This window comes from Melitaea cinxia, chromosome 23 (assembly GCF_905220565.1).
Source record: "Melitaea cinxia chromosome 23, ilMelCinx1.1, whole genome shotgun sequence".
Classification (NCBI taxonomy): Eukaryota; Metazoa; Arthropoda; class Insecta; order Lepidoptera; family Nymphalidae; genus Melitaea; species Melitaea cinxia.
Window position 1 is genome coordinate 8471222 of NC_059416.1, and position 19921 is coordinate 8491142.

General features: G+C 30.9%; 1 protein-coding gene across 1 annotated transcript in view; it reads right to left on the reverse strand.

Moving 5' to 3' along the window:
• Nucleotides 1–777: 777 nt before the first annotated feature.
• LOC123665012 overlaps nt 778–19921 on the reverse strand; it is a 42143-nt gene continuing 22999 nt past the window's right edge. Inside the window, exons 4-6 of the mRNA XM_045599373.1 lie at nt 15569–15768; nt 11757–11971; nt 778–906 (exon numbers count right to left, since the gene is read on the reverse strand). Coding sequence (XP_045455329.1) covers nt 799–906; nt 11757–11971; nt 15569–15768 — 523 coding nt within the window. The 3' untranslated portion in view covers nt 778–798. The remainder of the gene's footprint in view (nt 907–11756; nt 11972–15568; nt 15769–19921) is intronic.

Genomic DNA, 19921 nt, shown 5'->3' on the forward strand with positions numbered 1-19921 from the left:
TCTTCTATTCTATATATAATATCATCTTATGATTAAATAATCTTAGGATTGAGATAAAGTAAATCACAAAGCGTTTTTACAATATAAGGTATTACGATATCTACTCGTAAAATCGAATATGAGATCATATAAAAAGTGTGTTAGAAAATAAAATCTTATTTATTTCAAATTACATTTACTTGATGTTATTATTATTTTTCTTTGTGAAAAAAATAAATATTTCCAATAAGTGAAATATTATCGTATCTATAATATTAAATTTATCCTAAGGTTGTTATTTGAATTCGAATATTTTGTTATAATAGTGATTTTTTTTTTATCTTGTTTCTTTACCAATATTAAAATATTTTGTCAAAATTATTATGAAAAATTTTCTTTTACTGAAAGATTGAGAACGTTATTTATAGCTTCTGGGAATACTTCTATAAACGAATAAAATTGCAATTTTTCGTAGAAAATTATCGTCTGAGAAGATAAAAAGTATATATCGATTTTTCTTGAGCTAACAAAATTAAATTGAAGAGTTTTCTGAAATAAGCTTAACCTATTGATAGTTTTAAAGAGCTCTGAAGTACTGACATTTTTATATTGAATATTATGACAGAGAAACTATTAGTAAATATAGATGGAATTTTCACTGGATTTTATTGCGAATTTATAAATGAATATTTAACGTGTTTTGTTCTTTAATTATTATTTTTTAAATAAATTTAGGAAATGACAAAAAACATAGGGTATATATACTTACAGTTTTATTATACCAATAAAACGAATTAATAGTTGCAATAAATCCTTTATTCAAGGTTTAGCGTAATTACCAATTTCTCCCGAATCATTTTGCTCAGCCCACTCTTCGTTGTGATACCGATGGGAGTCAGTGAACACCTCGTATTTGACGTCATTTAGCTGTGATCATAATTAAATTAGAAATCTCATTTAAGTTCCAGAAAGAAAAGGTCACTTCAGAGTTTAATAAACTAAATAATTAAAAATGTGTCGAGAAAAATTCAGACCTGGGGCCGCTAGTTTCTTATATTACTTACTTTTTCCGAAAATCATTTCATGCTAATAGTTGAAGAAAACCTTGAGAGTGCTCCAGAAGAAATTTTGACAGTTATTTGTAAACCTATGCGAAACAACATGAAAGTTAGTGGTCCAACTCCTCCTTTTACGTTAGAATCCTCAGCCCAACATCGGAACACCAGACATAAGATTAGGATGCGGATTGTTAAAGTACATACATACAATACATTGGGCTCCTAGCACGCCTCCTCGCTCTCCGAGCACGAAAGTATAAATGCAAGGTACAGTCGGAAGACCCACTAAGACAGACACTGAGACCGGAAATAAATATTTTTACAAATTAATTTGTAGGTACACGACAGGCGAACCAGAGTGGTCGTCGTACTATGCAGTCTTAATGAACTTAATTATTTACTACATTCGTAATTACATAGTTGTAACTAGTTTAATTAATTGCTATGATAAATTACTATTTTAATTAATTTCCTCGCTAGGATAACATGCAAGGAACCAGTTAATAATGAAAATATTTAGATATTATTTTTATGAAAAATAAATAAAAATTAAAGGAATTTGTTTTTTAATTTTACATAAAATAATTAGATAAGTTTAATATCTTTATACTTAGTTATTTAAATAAGAATCAAATAATTTTTAGATTTTATTAGATTTTTGAAAGTGAAACCCAACAATAAGCATATTATTTGAAAATTATAAATATTATTGGAACGATTTTTTTTGTAATCAAATATTAAAGTCTTTGATAATCCTTCAATTTTAAATTTAATTTAGGTAGGTAATATACACATGAAGCGTGTAATACAATTTGCCAAACAAAATAAAAAAGCTAAAATTTTTTTTAAACATATTGATATTGAAATATAATTCATATCAATTAAACCCGATGAGAGCGACTAACCCGGATGTAAAAAACTGTAAAGCGCTATTTTATTGTATTTGAAAATATTCTGAGGTAAGTAGGAAACATGTCGTTCAAAATCATAGTAGACTACGATTTTAGATGCACCTTAAGCACTCAAGCAGTGTTGTGCTCCTGCAGTGAGTAAGGTAGCCAGATCTACTGCAATGCTGGTCGGCAAGGCGTTTGCAATATTCCAGGTATTGCAGCTGTTAATAGGTCATGGTAACCACTAGCCATCAGGCAGAACATACGCTGTTTGAGTACCTTATTTATTTTGGTTTTTTAAGCATATAAAGCATGCAACATAACATAATGCATGTCATATTGCGGCTTCCATGACGGTCACATACAACCAAAATATTTCGTGATATATTTTGATCTCATGAGAAAAAATTCATTTGATTATTAAGACTAGTAAGTAAGGGCGAAATTTGACCACAATTAATTTAATTTTTTTTTTTGCAAATCGTAACATTTCAATATAATATTGTTATTTTTAAATTTAATAATATAATAGAACCAACTAAATCAAACATTATTTTTCTAAGAATTATACATATTTACAATTAACAACTTAAGAACTAAACACAGATACTTACAGATAGTTTTAGTACAAATCAAGTCCGCGTGGAAAGCGCGTAGTGCCAAGAATAATCATTATAGATACTTACAGATAGTTTTAGTACAAATCAAGTCCGCGTGGAAAGCGCGTAGTGCCAAGAATAATCATTATAGATACTTACAGATAGTTTTAATATAATATGTAATAATAAACAAAAGAGTATATATGCGTGTGTGTGTGTGTCAAATACATGGTAGTGTGTTTAACGTTTTCTATTGATTTAATGTATTTTATGCATAATTTAAAAAAAAATTAGCATTCTGCACTCCTTCTCTATATAAACTATAAGAGTGCGAAATTTTATACGCCTCCGTCCGCGAAATTTTCGTAAAAAGGGGTACAAAGTTTTTCTTTCACGTATTAATGTATAGAAAAAGATTTCAATGTTGCAAGTATCGATATTTTGATACATTGTAAGTAAACAGGAAGTATCTTCACAGATTTCGTTGAGCAGAACCGTTTTCAAACGTTTCAAACGTGTTCCGTGTAATGATAGTCAGCACGTGTATTGATAGTCATACCAAAAATTCGCAGAATTCAAATGGTAAGGTTACTACTACTTACTAAATTACATATTTAGAGAAGGTACTATTGAAAAATTCAGCGTTTACTTTACACTTAAGGTTAAACACTATTTTAATATGAATTCAACAGCTACTCGCGGTGTGGCCGCGTACATAGTTTCGTGATGTTCTTTTCAATTTAATTTTTAATAGTATGGTTTTAGTTTACAGGCTGTTTTCAACTTTACGTATTTTTATACCATACATATACTTCAAGAGCGTGTCAAATATTTGCGATTTTATCATATTAATAGCTGAACCTGCAAACGTTGTTTTGTCATATATGTTATTAACCCCCTTTATCCCCCCCTCCCCTCATAAATTAGGGGGATGAAAAATAGATGTTGTTTGATTCTCAGACCTACCCAATATGCACACGAAATTTCATGAGAATCGGTCAAGCCGTTTCGGAGGAGTTTAACTACAAACACCGCGACACGAGAATTTTATATATTAGATTATAAATAACACTCTTAATAAATTATAGCAAATATTCACCGAGGTAACTTTGCAAATAATTTTTAATTGCACAGTTACCTCAGTGAGTATTATTATGTTATCATTGAGAGTGTTATTTATATTGAATTTATTTTCATTAATAATTAAGGTCGCATTTTATTTTGAATTGGACCCTTTTTAAATCTAGTGGTGAGTTTTTTCGAAAAAGAGTTCTGTGTTATTAATTTAGAGTTGCATAACATTATTATTCATTTTGATAAAATATCCATGTGACGATTTAAGAATATAATAATAATCTATAATATAAAAATGAGTCGCTGAATGTGTTGCTAAGTGCAAAACTCGAGAACGGTTGGACCGATTTCGCTAATTCTTTTTTTTAAATATTCCTTGAAGTACGAGGATGGTTCTTACGGAGAGAAAAATTCTAAAAAAAAAAATTCAAATTTCCTGAAAAAGTCTAAAAACAACACTTTTCTATACTCCCATACAAAAGATTTGTGATAATACTTAAAAGTCAATTTGAACTTTAATACCATACGATAAAGTTTGTGTTAGGCGATACGAAGTTCGCCGGGTCAGCTAGTAATAAATAAATAAAATTAATAAACACGATTGTCTGTTCCTATGGTAAGCAACTTAATGCTTGTGTTATATAAAGGTAACAGTCGACTGACATAGCTAAATAAAATTTTTAAAATTTTTTTTTTTTTTTTTTTTATATATTTACACAATACACACACGGTCGTCTGTTCCTAAAGTAAGCAACTTAATGCTTGTGTTATAGGTTACAGCCGACTGGTATATAGATACATATTTTTTTTTCGATAAACATACTTATAAATAATACATACATAAATATATAAATAAATATTTATATTACACCCAGACTCGGGGTGGGAATCGAACCCACAACCCTCGGAGCAGAAAGCAGGGTCACTACAAACTGCGCCAACGGGCTAGTCAATTATAAACAGTTTAATAGATATATTCATAAATAAATATAAACATTACACCCAGACTCAGGTGATAGATAATTGAACCCTCAACTCAAAAATTGAACCAACGGGCTAGTTATTAATATTTTCACTAATTCTTCATAAAATAATTTATCTCGCATATATCTTACTGATAGGCTATTGGCAGAAGGTTAAAGAGGACCTTAGGACCCGTTTCACTTGGACTAATAAACTAAGGATTTTAGATTCACAGGTTGAAAATAGAAATATTTAAATATTTGTCAAATAAGGTAAGGATTAAATGTTAAAAAACAGGCCATTGATATACTCGTAGTAATTTTATAATTCTTAAAAAAGTTTGCCTGGTGGAGATTATTGTAGTTAAATCAAATCACATCTCTGCGTTACACTTTTCAGTTACTTTTATTTATTTTAATCCATAAAAATCAAAGTAATTACAACAAAGTTTTTTTTTCTATCTATTTGTTAGTCTTAATACATGGAAAGTATAAAATGTTTGCAGTTACAGTCCCTAGAAGTGACCCTTTGGCTATTTTATTCTTTTAAACTATTATAAGTAAGTTGTGAATAATCATAACAAATCGACAAGTAATACCCCATATACGCTTACTATTTTGTATTTCGAATAGATCCTGTTATTAGATAATATACAAATAGTGTTACTCACCCACATGCTTTTACTATACGATCACGCATTGTGACGTGACAACAGACGCGGAAATTTGAAGATATCATTGTTGGAACCACTCAGCTGAGAATAACTGAGATATATTTTGGTAATCTTGAAGGGCTTACATTGTGTTGCTAGTTTGTATTTGAGTCTTATTTAAATTATATTTCACTACGAGTTTCGAGGGTTTCCCTCGATTTCTCTGGGATGCCATCATCAGATCCTGGTTTTCTTATCATGGTACCACACTTGGGATATCTTCTTTCCAACATAAAAAGAATTATCAAAATCGGTTCATAAACGACGAAGTTATCCCCGAACATACGTAATATACCGTGTATATATATACACGGTCGAATTGAGTAACCTCCTCCATTTTTGAAGTCGTTTAAAAATAAATGTCATTACCTACAATAAATAAACAAATGAACAAACAATCACACTCAGCGGCTCTCACCAGGATTTACTCGTGTGTTGAGGATCTGGAAACATACACGACACAAGCACAAATGTATATCAAGACAAATACCTTATTGGCATATTTAAATGTTTGCTGTGATCGTGAATAGAATCAAGGACTGCCAGCACAACAACTGATGCTGGGTCCGCTGCGCTAACGTATCGTCAAATAATATGACGTTAATGATTAAGATATATAGAAATTAATAAAGTGGTAAAATTTAACGTAGTTTTTAATTTTATAAAGATAGTCGGTATTAGAAAGTATTATGTTAATGTAAATTATGGTACTTACGTACAAATTCATTCATCTATACTAATATTATAAAGAGGAATGATTTGTTTGTTTGTTTGTTTTCATTGAATAGCTCCGAAACTACTGAATCGATTTGATAAATTCTTTCACTTTTGGGAAGCTATCCTATCCGCGGGTGACATGGGCTATACTATATTTTCAAAAAAATAGTGGAAAAAAATATATTGATTTTTTTGTTAAATACCCATGCGAAACCGGGACGGGATGCTAGTTACATATAAATTCAATTTTAATATAAAGTCTATTTTAATAAAATAACGTTTAATATTAAATGAAGTAAAGTGCAAAAAGAAAATTATTAATTTCTGTCACGCTATTAAGATTGGCCACGTGCAAGACAGAAATTAACTTAACACGCTACAATATACACAAATATAATACGTGAATGTGTGGCACGTGCCTTTAATCATTATAATTATGTTAATTATAAATTTTGAATTTCAAAAGAAAGAAAACTTACCTAATAATATTTTGTGTGGTTACACAACGTAGTAACTGAACGATAATTATAAAATACCACGCAAAAGTATCACTTATTATTTTCATTACAAAACATAGTATCCTACGTTTGCTTTTTCGATGCTTTAAAATTCGTTGCGGAAAGCATACAATTGTTACGTCAAGTTACTTTTATTCCTATCCTTTTCCGTTGCTCATTTAGAACAAAAGGTTAAATCCGAAACTGAAAAAGATCGTTTGGGTAAATCTACAGAAAACTACAGCAGATTAGCAGGATTATTTTTTATAGTATAAAATTGGCAAGCAAGCGAACGGTCCATCTGGTAGTAGACGGATACCGTAGCCTTTTGGCACCTGCATGCCCGAAGTAAGCGTGTTGCCGTCCTTATCCTCAGCGGAGCTCTAAAGCAGTAATATGTAGCTGCGATCTTCTTTAAGATTCAGGTGTGCCACCAGTCGGGCTGTTCCATACTTTGAGCATGATATTTCCTGATATGCACTAACTGAATGTACTGTGTACTACCTCAATTAGAAGATCTAGAAATATTTACTACTAATCATTAATAAGTAACGTAAGCGACATCTATCATAGACGCATGTTTAAGAGAAAAAAACTAAAAAATAATAAGTCTTAAGTTGTCGTAAGGTCGTTGTAGTAATTTTTTCGTGAAAGATAAATATATATATTTATATATACCGTAAATTTCGAAGACATCTTTACAATGTCAGATAGATTATTTAATTATATTTGACCTTTGATAATTTTAGACAGACATCTGACAATTGAAAATTCACTATCATTAAATTCTGTCTCAGGTCGTTTCGTAGGTAGTTTATAAATATAACGTCTAGCCTGTTTTTTTCGATAATTTATTTTATAGTGCTTGAGAGACATTAACTTAAGTATATCAAATATCAAATGGAACGTTATTGCTAGTCACTACAAATGAAATGAAAAAAAAAATCTTCAAATGAGTGCTTTATAAATTACTAGCTTCACCCGCGTAGGTCGCTCCCTTTACTCCTATTAAAATAACGCCCCCCACTCAAATTAATCCGTAAATAAATTTTTATTTATATTTATTTTTATTAGGTATTGTATAATATGTACATTATGTATGTCTTTTATATAAATATGTATTTAATATGTATGTGTATATTCTTACATAAGTAGTGATGTGTATATTTGTATTCTGTGTGTGTGCAGTATATATTGTATGATGTTATGAATATTACTTTATTAGCTCATTATTTACTTTTTTGTAATTTTTTTGTACTTTCTTTGCCTGCTACATAACATTAGTTCTCACTATCGCAGGTTGGCTGGATGAGATTTCTTCTAGAGATAAGTCCAACGTAGCTAGCTAAATGTGTATACAATAGATTTACAAAAATTTTAAGTGCAAAACAGAATATAAAACATATAGCTTATATCACTCAGTGATAATGTAGTATTCTCCTGATGTAAAATTCTTTATTTTTAAAATCGGTCCACCTATTTTTGAGTTCATACTGTACAAACAAAAAATTAAAAAAAAATCTTAAAATATAATTAGCTGGTAGTGACTGGATGGCGTAAGAGGGAGATCGGGACTTGCGGGAACCCTGGAGAAGGCTTACGTCCAGCCTCAGGGAAAGTTGCCGGATCTCCTACTGGGTGCGTCCCCTAGGTGGCAGATGGGGGAATGCCACTCGCCTGGTTCCAGCGAGTGGTTGCGGTCTTAGGTCCTGGACCCCCGTGGACCAAAAACTGGCGGACGGATAGGGTGGGTGGTTCGGTCGCGGTAATAACCAACGACAAAAAAGGAGATTCATGTTAAAAATGTACGATTAGTGTTTTTATATACCTATTCGCTGATATCATCGTCTATTGTAATTCTGTAAACAAGGAAAAGGATTAGGTAAAATCGTATTTCCGTTTTGAAAGGCCTCTCCAAACATCGTTGGTGCCATATTTACCTTATCTGAACACGTTGATGGAATCTTACGAAATTCGAGGAAACTCGCGAAATTCCGTTTATTTAAAGGTATGTATAGCGATTCATCTGAAGATTTTAAGCGTTTTTTTAATCATTTGAAATGCATCATATCTAATTAGTCTCGTAAAAACATGATGGTCGTACATAATAAAAAGTTATTCGATATTTTTTGTTGCTGTTAGTTATGACTACGAATAAATAGTATTTACAACTTTTTTAATTTGTAATCAACTTCAGAAATCTGTAAGTACATAATAAAATTTAGTTTGTTTTATTAACCGACTTCCAAAAAAGGAGGAGGTTCTCAATTCGACTGTATATTTTTTTTATGTATGTTAGTTACATCAGAACTTTTGACCGTGTGGACCGATTTCGACAATTTTTTTTTTTTAATTGAAAGGTGGTGTGTGTCAATTGGTTCCATTTAAATTTATTTGAGATCTAACAACTACTTTTCGAGTTATATCTAATAATGCGTTTTTACTTGACGCTTTTTTCGTCGACCTACGTTGTATTATACCGCATAACTTTCTACTGGATGTACCGATTTTGATAATTCTATTTTTGTTGGAAAGCAGATATCCCTAGTTTAGTACCATGATAAGGAAACCAGGATCTGATGATGAAATGCCAAAGAAATCGAGGGAAACTCTTGAAAATCTGCAATAACTTTTTATTGGGTGTACCGATTTCAATAATTTTTAATTTAATCGAAAGCTGATGTTTGTCATGTGGTCATATATACATTTTATCGAGATCTGATAACTACTTTTTGAGTAATCTTTGATAACGCGTAGTTACTTGACTATTTTCGTCGTATATTTCGTCGTATTTCGTCGATCTACGTTGTATTAATCGTCGACGTAATTGAAGTCGGTTTTTTTCGTTTGCGAGCAAACACAATTATATCTTAGAAACTAGTTTATATCTGCATAATTTAGCTCGATATTAACAAGCAAGATGTGTTTTCAGACATCCTTTGTATGTATTGTTAGGTAATTTGTTTATCGAATAATTGTATTTGCAGGCAAACGAAAAAAAATCGACTTCAATTGTATCGACAAGTAATACAATGTAGGTAGATGAAAAAATAGTCAAGTAAATACGCATTATCAAAGTCTAAACTTTATTATTCCAAAAGTTGTAATCAGATCTCGATGAAATTTAAATATGACCACATAATAAACATCGGCTTTCGATTTAATTAAAAATCATTAAAATCGGTACACCTAGTAAAAAGTTATACAGATTTTCGAAAGTTTCCCTCGTTTTCTCTAGGATCCCTTCATCAGATCCTGGTTTCCTTAGCACGGTACCACACCGGGGATATATCCTTTCCAACAAAAAAAAAAATTATCAAAATCGGTTCATAAACGACAAAGTTATCCCCGAACATAGATAAAAAATATATATATATGTACGGTCGAATTGAGTAACCTTCTCTTTTTTTGAAGTCGGTTAAAAAGGTACTATTTTCGCCGAAAATATATAATTACGCTGTCTCTGTATTGTTTTGTTAAATTTAAGGGAAAATCTTTTGTTATATTAAATTGTTTTCTAAATAGCCCGTTAGTGCAGTTTATAGTAACCATGGTTTCTGCTCCGGGGGTTGTGCGTTCGGTTCCCACCCAGATTCTGGGTGTCATATATATATTTATTAATTTATGTAGTCTTTATATGTATGTTTATCGAAAAAATATGTAGCTATACCAGTCGGCTGCTACCTATAACACAAGCATTAAGGTGCGTACTTTAGGTACAGACGACCGTGTGTGTATTGTAGATTATTATATATATTATTATTTATATTTATATATTTTTAATCATATACTAATATTAAAGTGAGGTTATTGTTACATCAGGAAATTAAAGGACAATTAATATGTTATTAATATAGGATAAAATAAAATAAAAAATAAATTAGTGAATATTAAATTTAATCCACAATAAATAACCATTAGTATATAGCTTATGTTTTTTTAAATATAAATGCGTTAACAGCTATGTACAAGTTAGTAAGTAAAAGTATATAAATAAATAAATAAATAAATAAACATTATTTACAATCGTTACCAAGTCGTGTACTATGACGAAGTTAACAAGAACTAATTTTTAACTGCAAGTCTTCGGTGATCATGTATTGCGACTAATTTTTTTTCCGTAGGTATATTAAATTTAGTTTCTGTTAACTTTGCCAAATGGCTGTTGTTCCTTTGTTAGTTGGGGGTTGAACCGTTATGGTTTATAGTCTCCATCAGGACCCAATTCACCAATATGATTTAGTCCTTTTTGATGATAGCCTGAAAAGTATTCGTATATTAGTTCTTACAAAACAAAGGTTACCGTATTAGTTAAGGTGAGGTTAAATTACTATTACGTTAAGTGACTTATTTAAAATGTATTTTAATATAAAACTCGACGTGCTGTATCGTATTTGCAATATTATTATAATGATCATAGTACATAGTAATATAGAGATATGACATACGTACACAGATATATCTACAATAGCTAAGTGCAAAAAATATAGTTATTTTCATGCACTCGGATAAAACAGAAAATTTTCGAACAGTGCGTAAAAATAAAGATTATATACAAAGGATTATATAAGTAGGATCTAAGACAGGGACGTCAAAGATACGGCGCGCGATCGTAATGTGTCCCAGAAAGAATAATCATGACTTCACTGGATTCCTCTACGGACCTGGCCCGCCTACACATTCTAAATTTAATATTTGGCCCTCTACAAAATTGATTTTGACACGACTGATCAAAGATTTTGTATATTTAAAGTAAATCGAGAGCATGCATGAGAATCATTATCTATTCTTATTTAAGATGTCAAATAAAAAACAATTATTTTTAAACAGTAATTTACTCATGCATTTTAATTATATATTTCAATAATCCATGCAATCGACTGGTAAAAATAGAATATTTGATGTATCCACGACTAACTCAAGATTAGTTGTGTACATTGAATAAGATATAGTAGGTATTACTAATACTTTCTAATTTAATGTAAATAGGATTTTTTCGTTTATTATTTTCTGCTTTTCTGGGAATAAACAGATTTTTGGGTAACAACTGTTTTATTTGTAACCCAAATGTTACCGTTCCTCTTTATTAATATAATAAAAAAGATACGGCATGATATAAATATGAAACTAGAAATACTTACAAGCTAAAACATTTTTACCAGTCGATGTTATTAGCAAATGAACACTTAATTAAATAAGTGCATGCAATAACGGGCATTCCACATCATGCTTAAAAAAATCCATGCATATCTTTAGTCGGTCACCTGAGGAGAGAACAATTTCTTCAGGCCGATGATCGTGGCGAGGAGAAGGGCAATCTTAGAGATCAGAAGGGCCTTTCCTACCATCAGGTAGAGACCCTTGAAGGTCAGTGCACCTAGGAGACCGAACTTCATTGCTGCAGCCGCCAGGAACGGACCAATATTCTTATTCCTGGCTCTTCCACTCTCAATTGCCTTGTGGGCCTTCAGTGATACTCCTGTGAAAAAGGATAGCTTTATTATAACTAAAGTTGCACAAATGTTTGGTATGACATACATCAAAGTAATCTAATATAGCCTGCTATATAAAATATGGGTGACACCCCTACGTGTCTTAAATACAAAAATACAAGTTTCTGAAATATTATAATTAAATACATGTTTACACCAAAATAATTTCTTTAAGAGATATACTGAAAAGCACCTTCTACCGCATAACTAAAGTTGTTATATTACATTTTGTCGTCACAAAGTTAATTAATGTATTTTCGAGGTAAGTTTTCGTACATTTTACAATAAAATTTGTTGAATTTTACTTTTCCACTTAAAAATTTTATTCTACCGAGCTCTAGAGATCAGAATCTAATATTCGTACAAATGTTCGTTTCCAGCAAACGTTCGTAACTAGTGAACCAGAACTATCATGATGACGTTTTAATGTGACGCCATAATTATATAGTTGGAACTTAAAACTAGTTTTTGCCTTGGAAAAATGTTCAGTTCCCGTGGGATATACTTTGATATAGATTGGATAGAAATTGAGATTAGTAGCTAGTAAACTCGGCACCAAATAATGAATCTGTAAGCACGTTTTCGTAATTAGTGTACCTAATTAAAGTAGAAAATTGATCGTATTTACTCGTTGCTTCATTATATGTTAGTGGTTTGATTTTCGTTTAATTAGCAGTTAGAATTATTATTATTTACAGTTTGACGCCGCGTTGGCGCAGCGGTCACAGCCATGGATTGTATCTGTTGCGCTGGCGGTTGCGGGTTTGATTGCTGTGGTCTGGGTGTTTGTGCAATCCTAGTGAGTTTCCCCACCGTGCCTCGGAGAGCACTTTAAGCCGTGGGTCCCGGTTGTTATCATGATCAAAACTGATAGTGATCGTTTCTCATAGTAGGGAATATACCCGCCAACCCGCATTGGAGCAGCGTGGTGGATTAAGCTCTGATCCTTCCCCAACATGGGCAAAAAGGCCTATGCTCAGTAGTGGCATATTACAGGCTGAAACGAGTTCTTAAATTTTAATACTGTAAGAACCTTTTATAGAGTTCAGAAAAATCCGTCGCTATGATCCATCCGACGCTATGAGTATCTTTTCTTTTTGACAATAGGACTATTCTGTTTCAATATTATTTAAACCGACAATAGGTAATAATTTATATATATATCACTAGCTGACCCAGCCACCCGTTGTTATGGCTTTATATTTAAACGCGCCATCTACCGGATATCCGTGCAACTTAGATGCCAAACAGCCATCTATTAGGATTTTATAGAACTAACCGATAAATACATACTACAGTCGTATACTAAACTTTTAATTTGCAATAATAGATCAATAATTGAGATAAAAAACTACCTTTTCTCCCAAGTTGGATCAAATTACAGATTCTTACGAAATTTGATAAAAATTGGTTCAGTAGTTTCGGAGTTTATCGCTAACATACACCGTGAAACGAAATTTTTATATAATTATATAGATATATAGATTTGTATAATTAGGAATTAAATTCTTGAAAACCTCTGAACCTGTAATGAATAGGCAACAAAGCTAATGCTGATATTTATTGAATATCTTTTGTAAATTATATTAAAATGTTCCTTGTTTATAAATGTGCTTTATTCAGAAAATAAATCCAATTTGCCAAAACATTGAATTTAGTTAAGCCCTTAAAATGCTTGTTACAGCTATAAATGGCCCTTGACAGCTAATAATTCAAGTTAACTGAGTAGATTTAACAACGAGAGGCTTATTGAAAAACAAATTTTGCAATTTTTTATTTTATTTTAATGACAACGGCGTTTCGAGTAAAAAAAATATGGTCAGTTATTATATAATGCAACTTATAGTTCGAGTTAGTTTGATTGTTTCAACGCGCTGATCTAACTACTTGTTCAAATAAAAAATATATTTTTGTGTTTGATAGTAAATTTACAGAGCATATCTTATATATAAAATTTTCGTGTCACAATGTTAGTTACAATACTCCTCCGTAACGACTGGACGATTTTGTGTGCATATCGGGAAGTCTGAGAATCAGCTAACATCTATTTTTCATACTTCTAAGTTATAAAGAGGGGATAAGGGGACTAATAACATATATGGCAAAATAACGTTTACGGTGTCAGCTAGTATTATATATAATATTTTAACTTACATACGTAAACGTACTAAAACACATTAAATTAGTTTGTGGTTTTTCCTCAAATAAATGCGGGTTAAGCTTTTTTATAGTAACAGTTTTATACTTTCGCGGCGACTATAAACACTTTGACTTACCGTATTAGTTTTTTCTATTTCATAGTATCAAATAATTCTACAAATTTTAGGCGTGCACTACTCATCAAATCGGTCAGATATATTAAAAAAAAAAAAAAAAAAAACAAGCAGTTAGTTCTGGTAGTAAATAAGTTCACCTAGACGCTAGATTTTATTATAAATATTTTTTTCAAATTAATTATCTTAAAAATTATGTGCTATGGTCTAAATGTTCCTAATCACGCTTCGTATACCATGTTAACGTATTTCCCTCGTTATACTAACCGTTAACGCCAGAAAGTAGGCTCTAGTTCATTGCAACTTTGAAAACAAAATTATAATACAAAATTCTCGGACAATTCTAGACGTAATTTATTTAAAAAAACATTTTTAAATACTACCCGAAAAAGTTTTTCCGTTTGTCTAACTTGTTACGATTTTTCAACTTAAATACTTTCGTAGGTCTTTTTTAAATATTTATTTAAAAACAGGTGTTTCAATTTCGTTGCTAAAACTAAACGAAATTTTAAATACTTTAAGTTTTTTTTTTGTTTAACTAGAAAAACTTTGCTAATTTTTTTCTTTTCTTTTTAAGCCTTAAAAAGAGGCTCGACAAGTTTTATTACAACATTTGAATACTTTGAAAGAGATAAAAGCCTTCGTAATTGTTATTATAAAATTTATGTTTACAGTTTATGGATTTTTTTAAAGCTGATAAATATATATAACTGTTATGTATTTTATTTATTACTATATTATTTCGAATAGTTAATTAAAAGTTACAAAAATCATAAACACCAGGGTTGTCAAAGCATTAGCGTTGTAAAAATTTCATATTCGTGTTTTATCTTCCTACGTGACCGAATTTTTTTTTTTTTTTTTTATGTCACTAGGTCGGCAAACAAGCGTACGGCTCACCTGATGGTAAGCGATTACCGTAGCTTATAGACACCTGCAACACCAGAAGCATCGCAAGCGCGTTGCCGACCTAATCCCCAATCCCTCCAGGAGCTCTGGTCACCTTACTCACCAACAGGAACACAATACTGCTTGAAAACAGTATTATTTAGCTGTGATCTTTTGCATTTGTGTGAATTTGCGTGAATTTGCATGAATACTTTTTGGTTTTGTTATTGCATTACATACCTACTTATAACATGTATATGTGGTTAGTATAGAAAAAATTAGTCCGTCTAAAGAGAGATCTCTAACCGTAACTTTTTACTTTCCATCTGATAAATCAATATCAAAGGTGACCATAAAAAACATCAGAGACATGGTTTTGTCATTATGACACAACTTAAAAAATTTGAAGTATCAAATACGCACCAACACCCAAAGTGCCATCCTTTTCTTTCTTGCCAGCAATGACAACGTCAGCGTTGTCCAAAAGTCTGTATCTCAACGAACGGGTTGTGGCGAAGTTCCAGAGCTTGTCTAGGATAACCTGTTGCGCCTGGTCTTCTAGTGTGGTACCAGCCCGCGCCAAAGTCTCTGGCCTAATTGGCATCTCAGCTGCGGCACCGTTGCTGAAAAAAATCGAATCTTAAATTAAAATATGATAAATTTTTTTTTTTTCTTAATTTTATGCATTATTCGGTTGTTAGGGCCGTGTTTTTATAACATATTTACTTTTTATTATTTAACTATTTTGGTTTTGATTTTTTTAAGTCTATTCTTTGTTTTTACTTTTTTAATTTTTTGTTGACTTTTCAATTTGTTAATTGCTTTCAAATAAACGCGAATAATAATCATAAATCTGCGAATCACAATCAAATACGATTCCGAATTTAAAACATTTGGTGAATGAAATCATTCTTTTTGATAAATAGAAACTACCTTCAAAATGAAAATAAAATTACTATCGCAATTTTTAAAAGAACTTTTACTTAATTATTCTGATGAATTTGATTTATAATAACATTTGTGTATTGAAAATGGTATAAGTATAATTATAAAATTAACAAGTCTATAAATTGCAATTAATTTTTTTACAAACGTTTTGTTACATAAATTTACCAAAAAAAAAAAAAAAAAATCGTCATGATCATATAGACAGATATAATACAATGAAAACTATGTTTTTTTATTGCGTTTACAAGGCGCAACGTCACTATTCAAAAAGATTTTATTTTTCTTCTATTAAGGGAAAAAACTCTGATTGGTTAAAATTGAAACACGATAAAAGCCTACAATCAAGTTAACAGTAATTGTAAAGCTGAAAGTTTTTTTGTGTCAAAGTAATTGGTAACCTTATACGAGTGTATGTACAATTGCACATACAATCTGAATATTACTTGCTTCAAATTGATACTAATAGTTCTAGCTCACTTCACACACATCAGCCTATCGCAGTCCACTTCTGGACATAGGCCTCCACAAGTTATGGTTATAGAAACTTTATTCTCATAAAGAATTATAATAAATTCAATTGATTCATGAGAAATTTACCTACATAAACAATTTGCAATTTATAACATTAGTATTACTGCGAATCCAATACAAAAGAAAAAACAATACTAAAGTGGGTAGAAATCTAACATTCAGCGAACACAGCGATTGATTGCGTGGAATATACATGGATCAAACAAAGAGCAGAAGTGACATGGCATTTCAGGGCACTTAAGTTAATTTATAATTTTATATATGTTTTTAATTTCTAATAATTTTAATTTTATTCAGCAATTGTTTATTATAAGTTTTTAATATGTTTGTAATGATTGTCAGTTCTTTACATCACTAGAAACTATTATACAATTTGACGCCTTCAAACAAGATATTTTTTGCACCGTAGTTAGTTCTTGGTGCTCGACATATAAGGCTCTACGCGCTCCTCAAGGGAATATTTCGTACTGGCATTTTTTAGTGAACTTAATTTATGTATGATTGTTCGTTAAAAATTTTCTCATGAATACATGAGAAATGAATATCATCATGAATATGTATTGTACGTTTAAATTTGAATAACATTCAATAATTTAGTTTTTTCGTATAATTTTTTCGTACGCGTTAAGTAGTTAGGATTAAATATTACCTTCTACAGTTTATTTTGAGTTCTTTGCATTAAATTTAAATTGGATTTTGCAGCTGCGCAAAACACACACTTCAGCCTATTGCAGTCCACTGTTGGATATAGGTCTCCACAAGTTTGCGTCTAAAATGGTGCGAACTCATGTGTTTTGCCTAGAGTCACCACGCTGGGCAGGCGGGTTAGTGACCGCAGGGCTGGCTTTGTCGCACCGAAGACGCTGTTGCCCGTCTTTGGCCTTGATTTTTTTTTTTGATAATTATTAACACATCACACTCAACGGATCCTCAGTGAGATTTTCTCCTGTGTTGGGGGTCCGGAAACACATACAATACACAAACACAACGCCCAGACCACGACTAACATCTGTATGGTCGATACAAATGTCTGTCGTGAGGGGGAATCGAACCCGTAACAGCCAGTGCTATTACCACTGTGCTAACGCGCCGCAGTTGGATAGTTATCCCACCACCAGGCGGCTTCTTAAGTTCCAAGGTGGTAGTGGAACTGTGTTATTCCTTAGTCGCCTCTCACGACACCCACAGGAAGAGAGGGGTTGGCTATATTCTTCATTGCTGCAACCATATAGCTAGCTCACTAAAATTATCGACTAAAAATACTATAGATAATCACAGATACAAAATTATAGATAAATTATCATGGTATGAAATACTACATTACTCGCTTGTTACCCTCGATAAGATTTCAACTTGTAACCAGAATAACCTACGACTATGATTGTAATATTTTGTGATAGACATTCAATATTATAGTATTTTAAATTATTTTATTTTAAGCCTTATTTCACAATTTGACAAATTAAATAATTTTTGTGAAAGAAAATATAATTTCAAGTGACAATTAGTCTTTTAATTGTTTTATCAAGCAAATTATTTTAGAAAGAAACATTTCGTAATCATTAATAGTTTTTAGATGTTTTTATTTTTATCTTGTTAAATAATTATTTAACCAATTATAATTGTTTATCTTATTTACGTAAAACCGAGTTACATTTAATAGCTAGTTTAGAAATTATTATAAATAACAATAATTGATACAACAAAATTTGTTATTACGGCAATTTTTCTTCATCGGTTTGAAGAAAATGACCAAGGTACCGAGAAAAAGATTTATTTATTATAGTTAGTCGATCCATTATCTTAGATAAAATTTCAAAGTAATTTTCTTTAATTTTGGTTTATAAAATATAAAAAAAAAAAATTTCATTTTAATTTTAATGATAATAATGTTCTTTATTAAACAACACGTCATATTTCATACACGTATTTTCTAAATATTATAGATAATCTGTATATATATATATATCATTCATTTATATGTGTATATATATATATATATATATATATATACATAAAAATGAATGTTTTTCTGTATGTCCTTTATACATAGAATCGTAAGCTATCCATTTGATTATGTCATGATATTCAGCAAAGTGTTGTGTATGAGCCCACAAAGGTTTCTGAGTTGGTATGACCAAAACAATAATAATAATAAAAAGGGTAGCAACGCGCGCAGGGCGCGAAAAAGTTGTTTTATTATAACGAGTAAAATTCGCGTAAAGATTTGAAAACAAAAATATGTTAGTCTTCAACTTGTACTCGTTCTCGTTATCGTAGTGACAAATTATTGAAATAAAACTCTTAATAGCTGAAAATAGTTATACCCGTCTGAAATAATTATAAAGATCCACCTTTTGAACAAATAATATTTGTTACAGTTGTAAATCTATATAAATAAAAATTAATGTTACTAAGCGCATAACTTGAGAATCGCTCGACCGATTCGGTTAATTTCTTTTTGTCTGTTCCTTAAGGCCCAGGGAAGGTTTAAATATGGTAAAACCGGGAGAGATGCCGCAGTAGGATAGATGCCTCATGTTCTAAAAACGTAACATCCCGAACTTACAAATAAAAATTAATCGCATAAGTAGGAGTCGAAGTCACCCCGTACCTCAGATATCCACAGATATTCGTGTGGCAAGGACGCGTTCGGATCGTGTGTGCAATTTTCTCCGTGGCGAAATTTACAAACACGTCAAAGTTTTAAAGGTTAGTATTTAAGGTTGTATAATTTTATAAATAGTACTAAATTCCGTTATATTTTTTATCACGTCTATATACAGTGTCATTGAGTCTGCATATAGTTGTAAATAGATGCTATTTTGTTTATAATTTATTTAAAAAATACGTGGGCATCTATCCCAATCACAAAGGATAGTTGCCCTAATGTTTTGAGGTATAGGTGCTCTTAGGGGCATATCCCTTCATTCACCATATATAAAGTAAGTTTATATGTATAATTTTTTTTGTGTCTGTTATATTTTTTATGTATTTACGTATATTTATGTTTGGATGTTTTACTGATTCTAGCAGAACTATGCCACGAAAATATAAAAGAAAGGAAGAAATGCGAGCTCGAGTATGTTCTTGGACTATAGAAAACCTACAGTCAGCTTTCGATGAGAAAGTATGATTGTGTATGTATTGTGTATATATTTTTTTATGTAGTATATATGTATATATTTATTTGTATATATGTATGTGTATGTATATTGTGTGTATATGTATGTGTATATGTATATTTACTTCTATTAATATCGTACTGCTTATTAACTATATGCCAATTCTTTATCA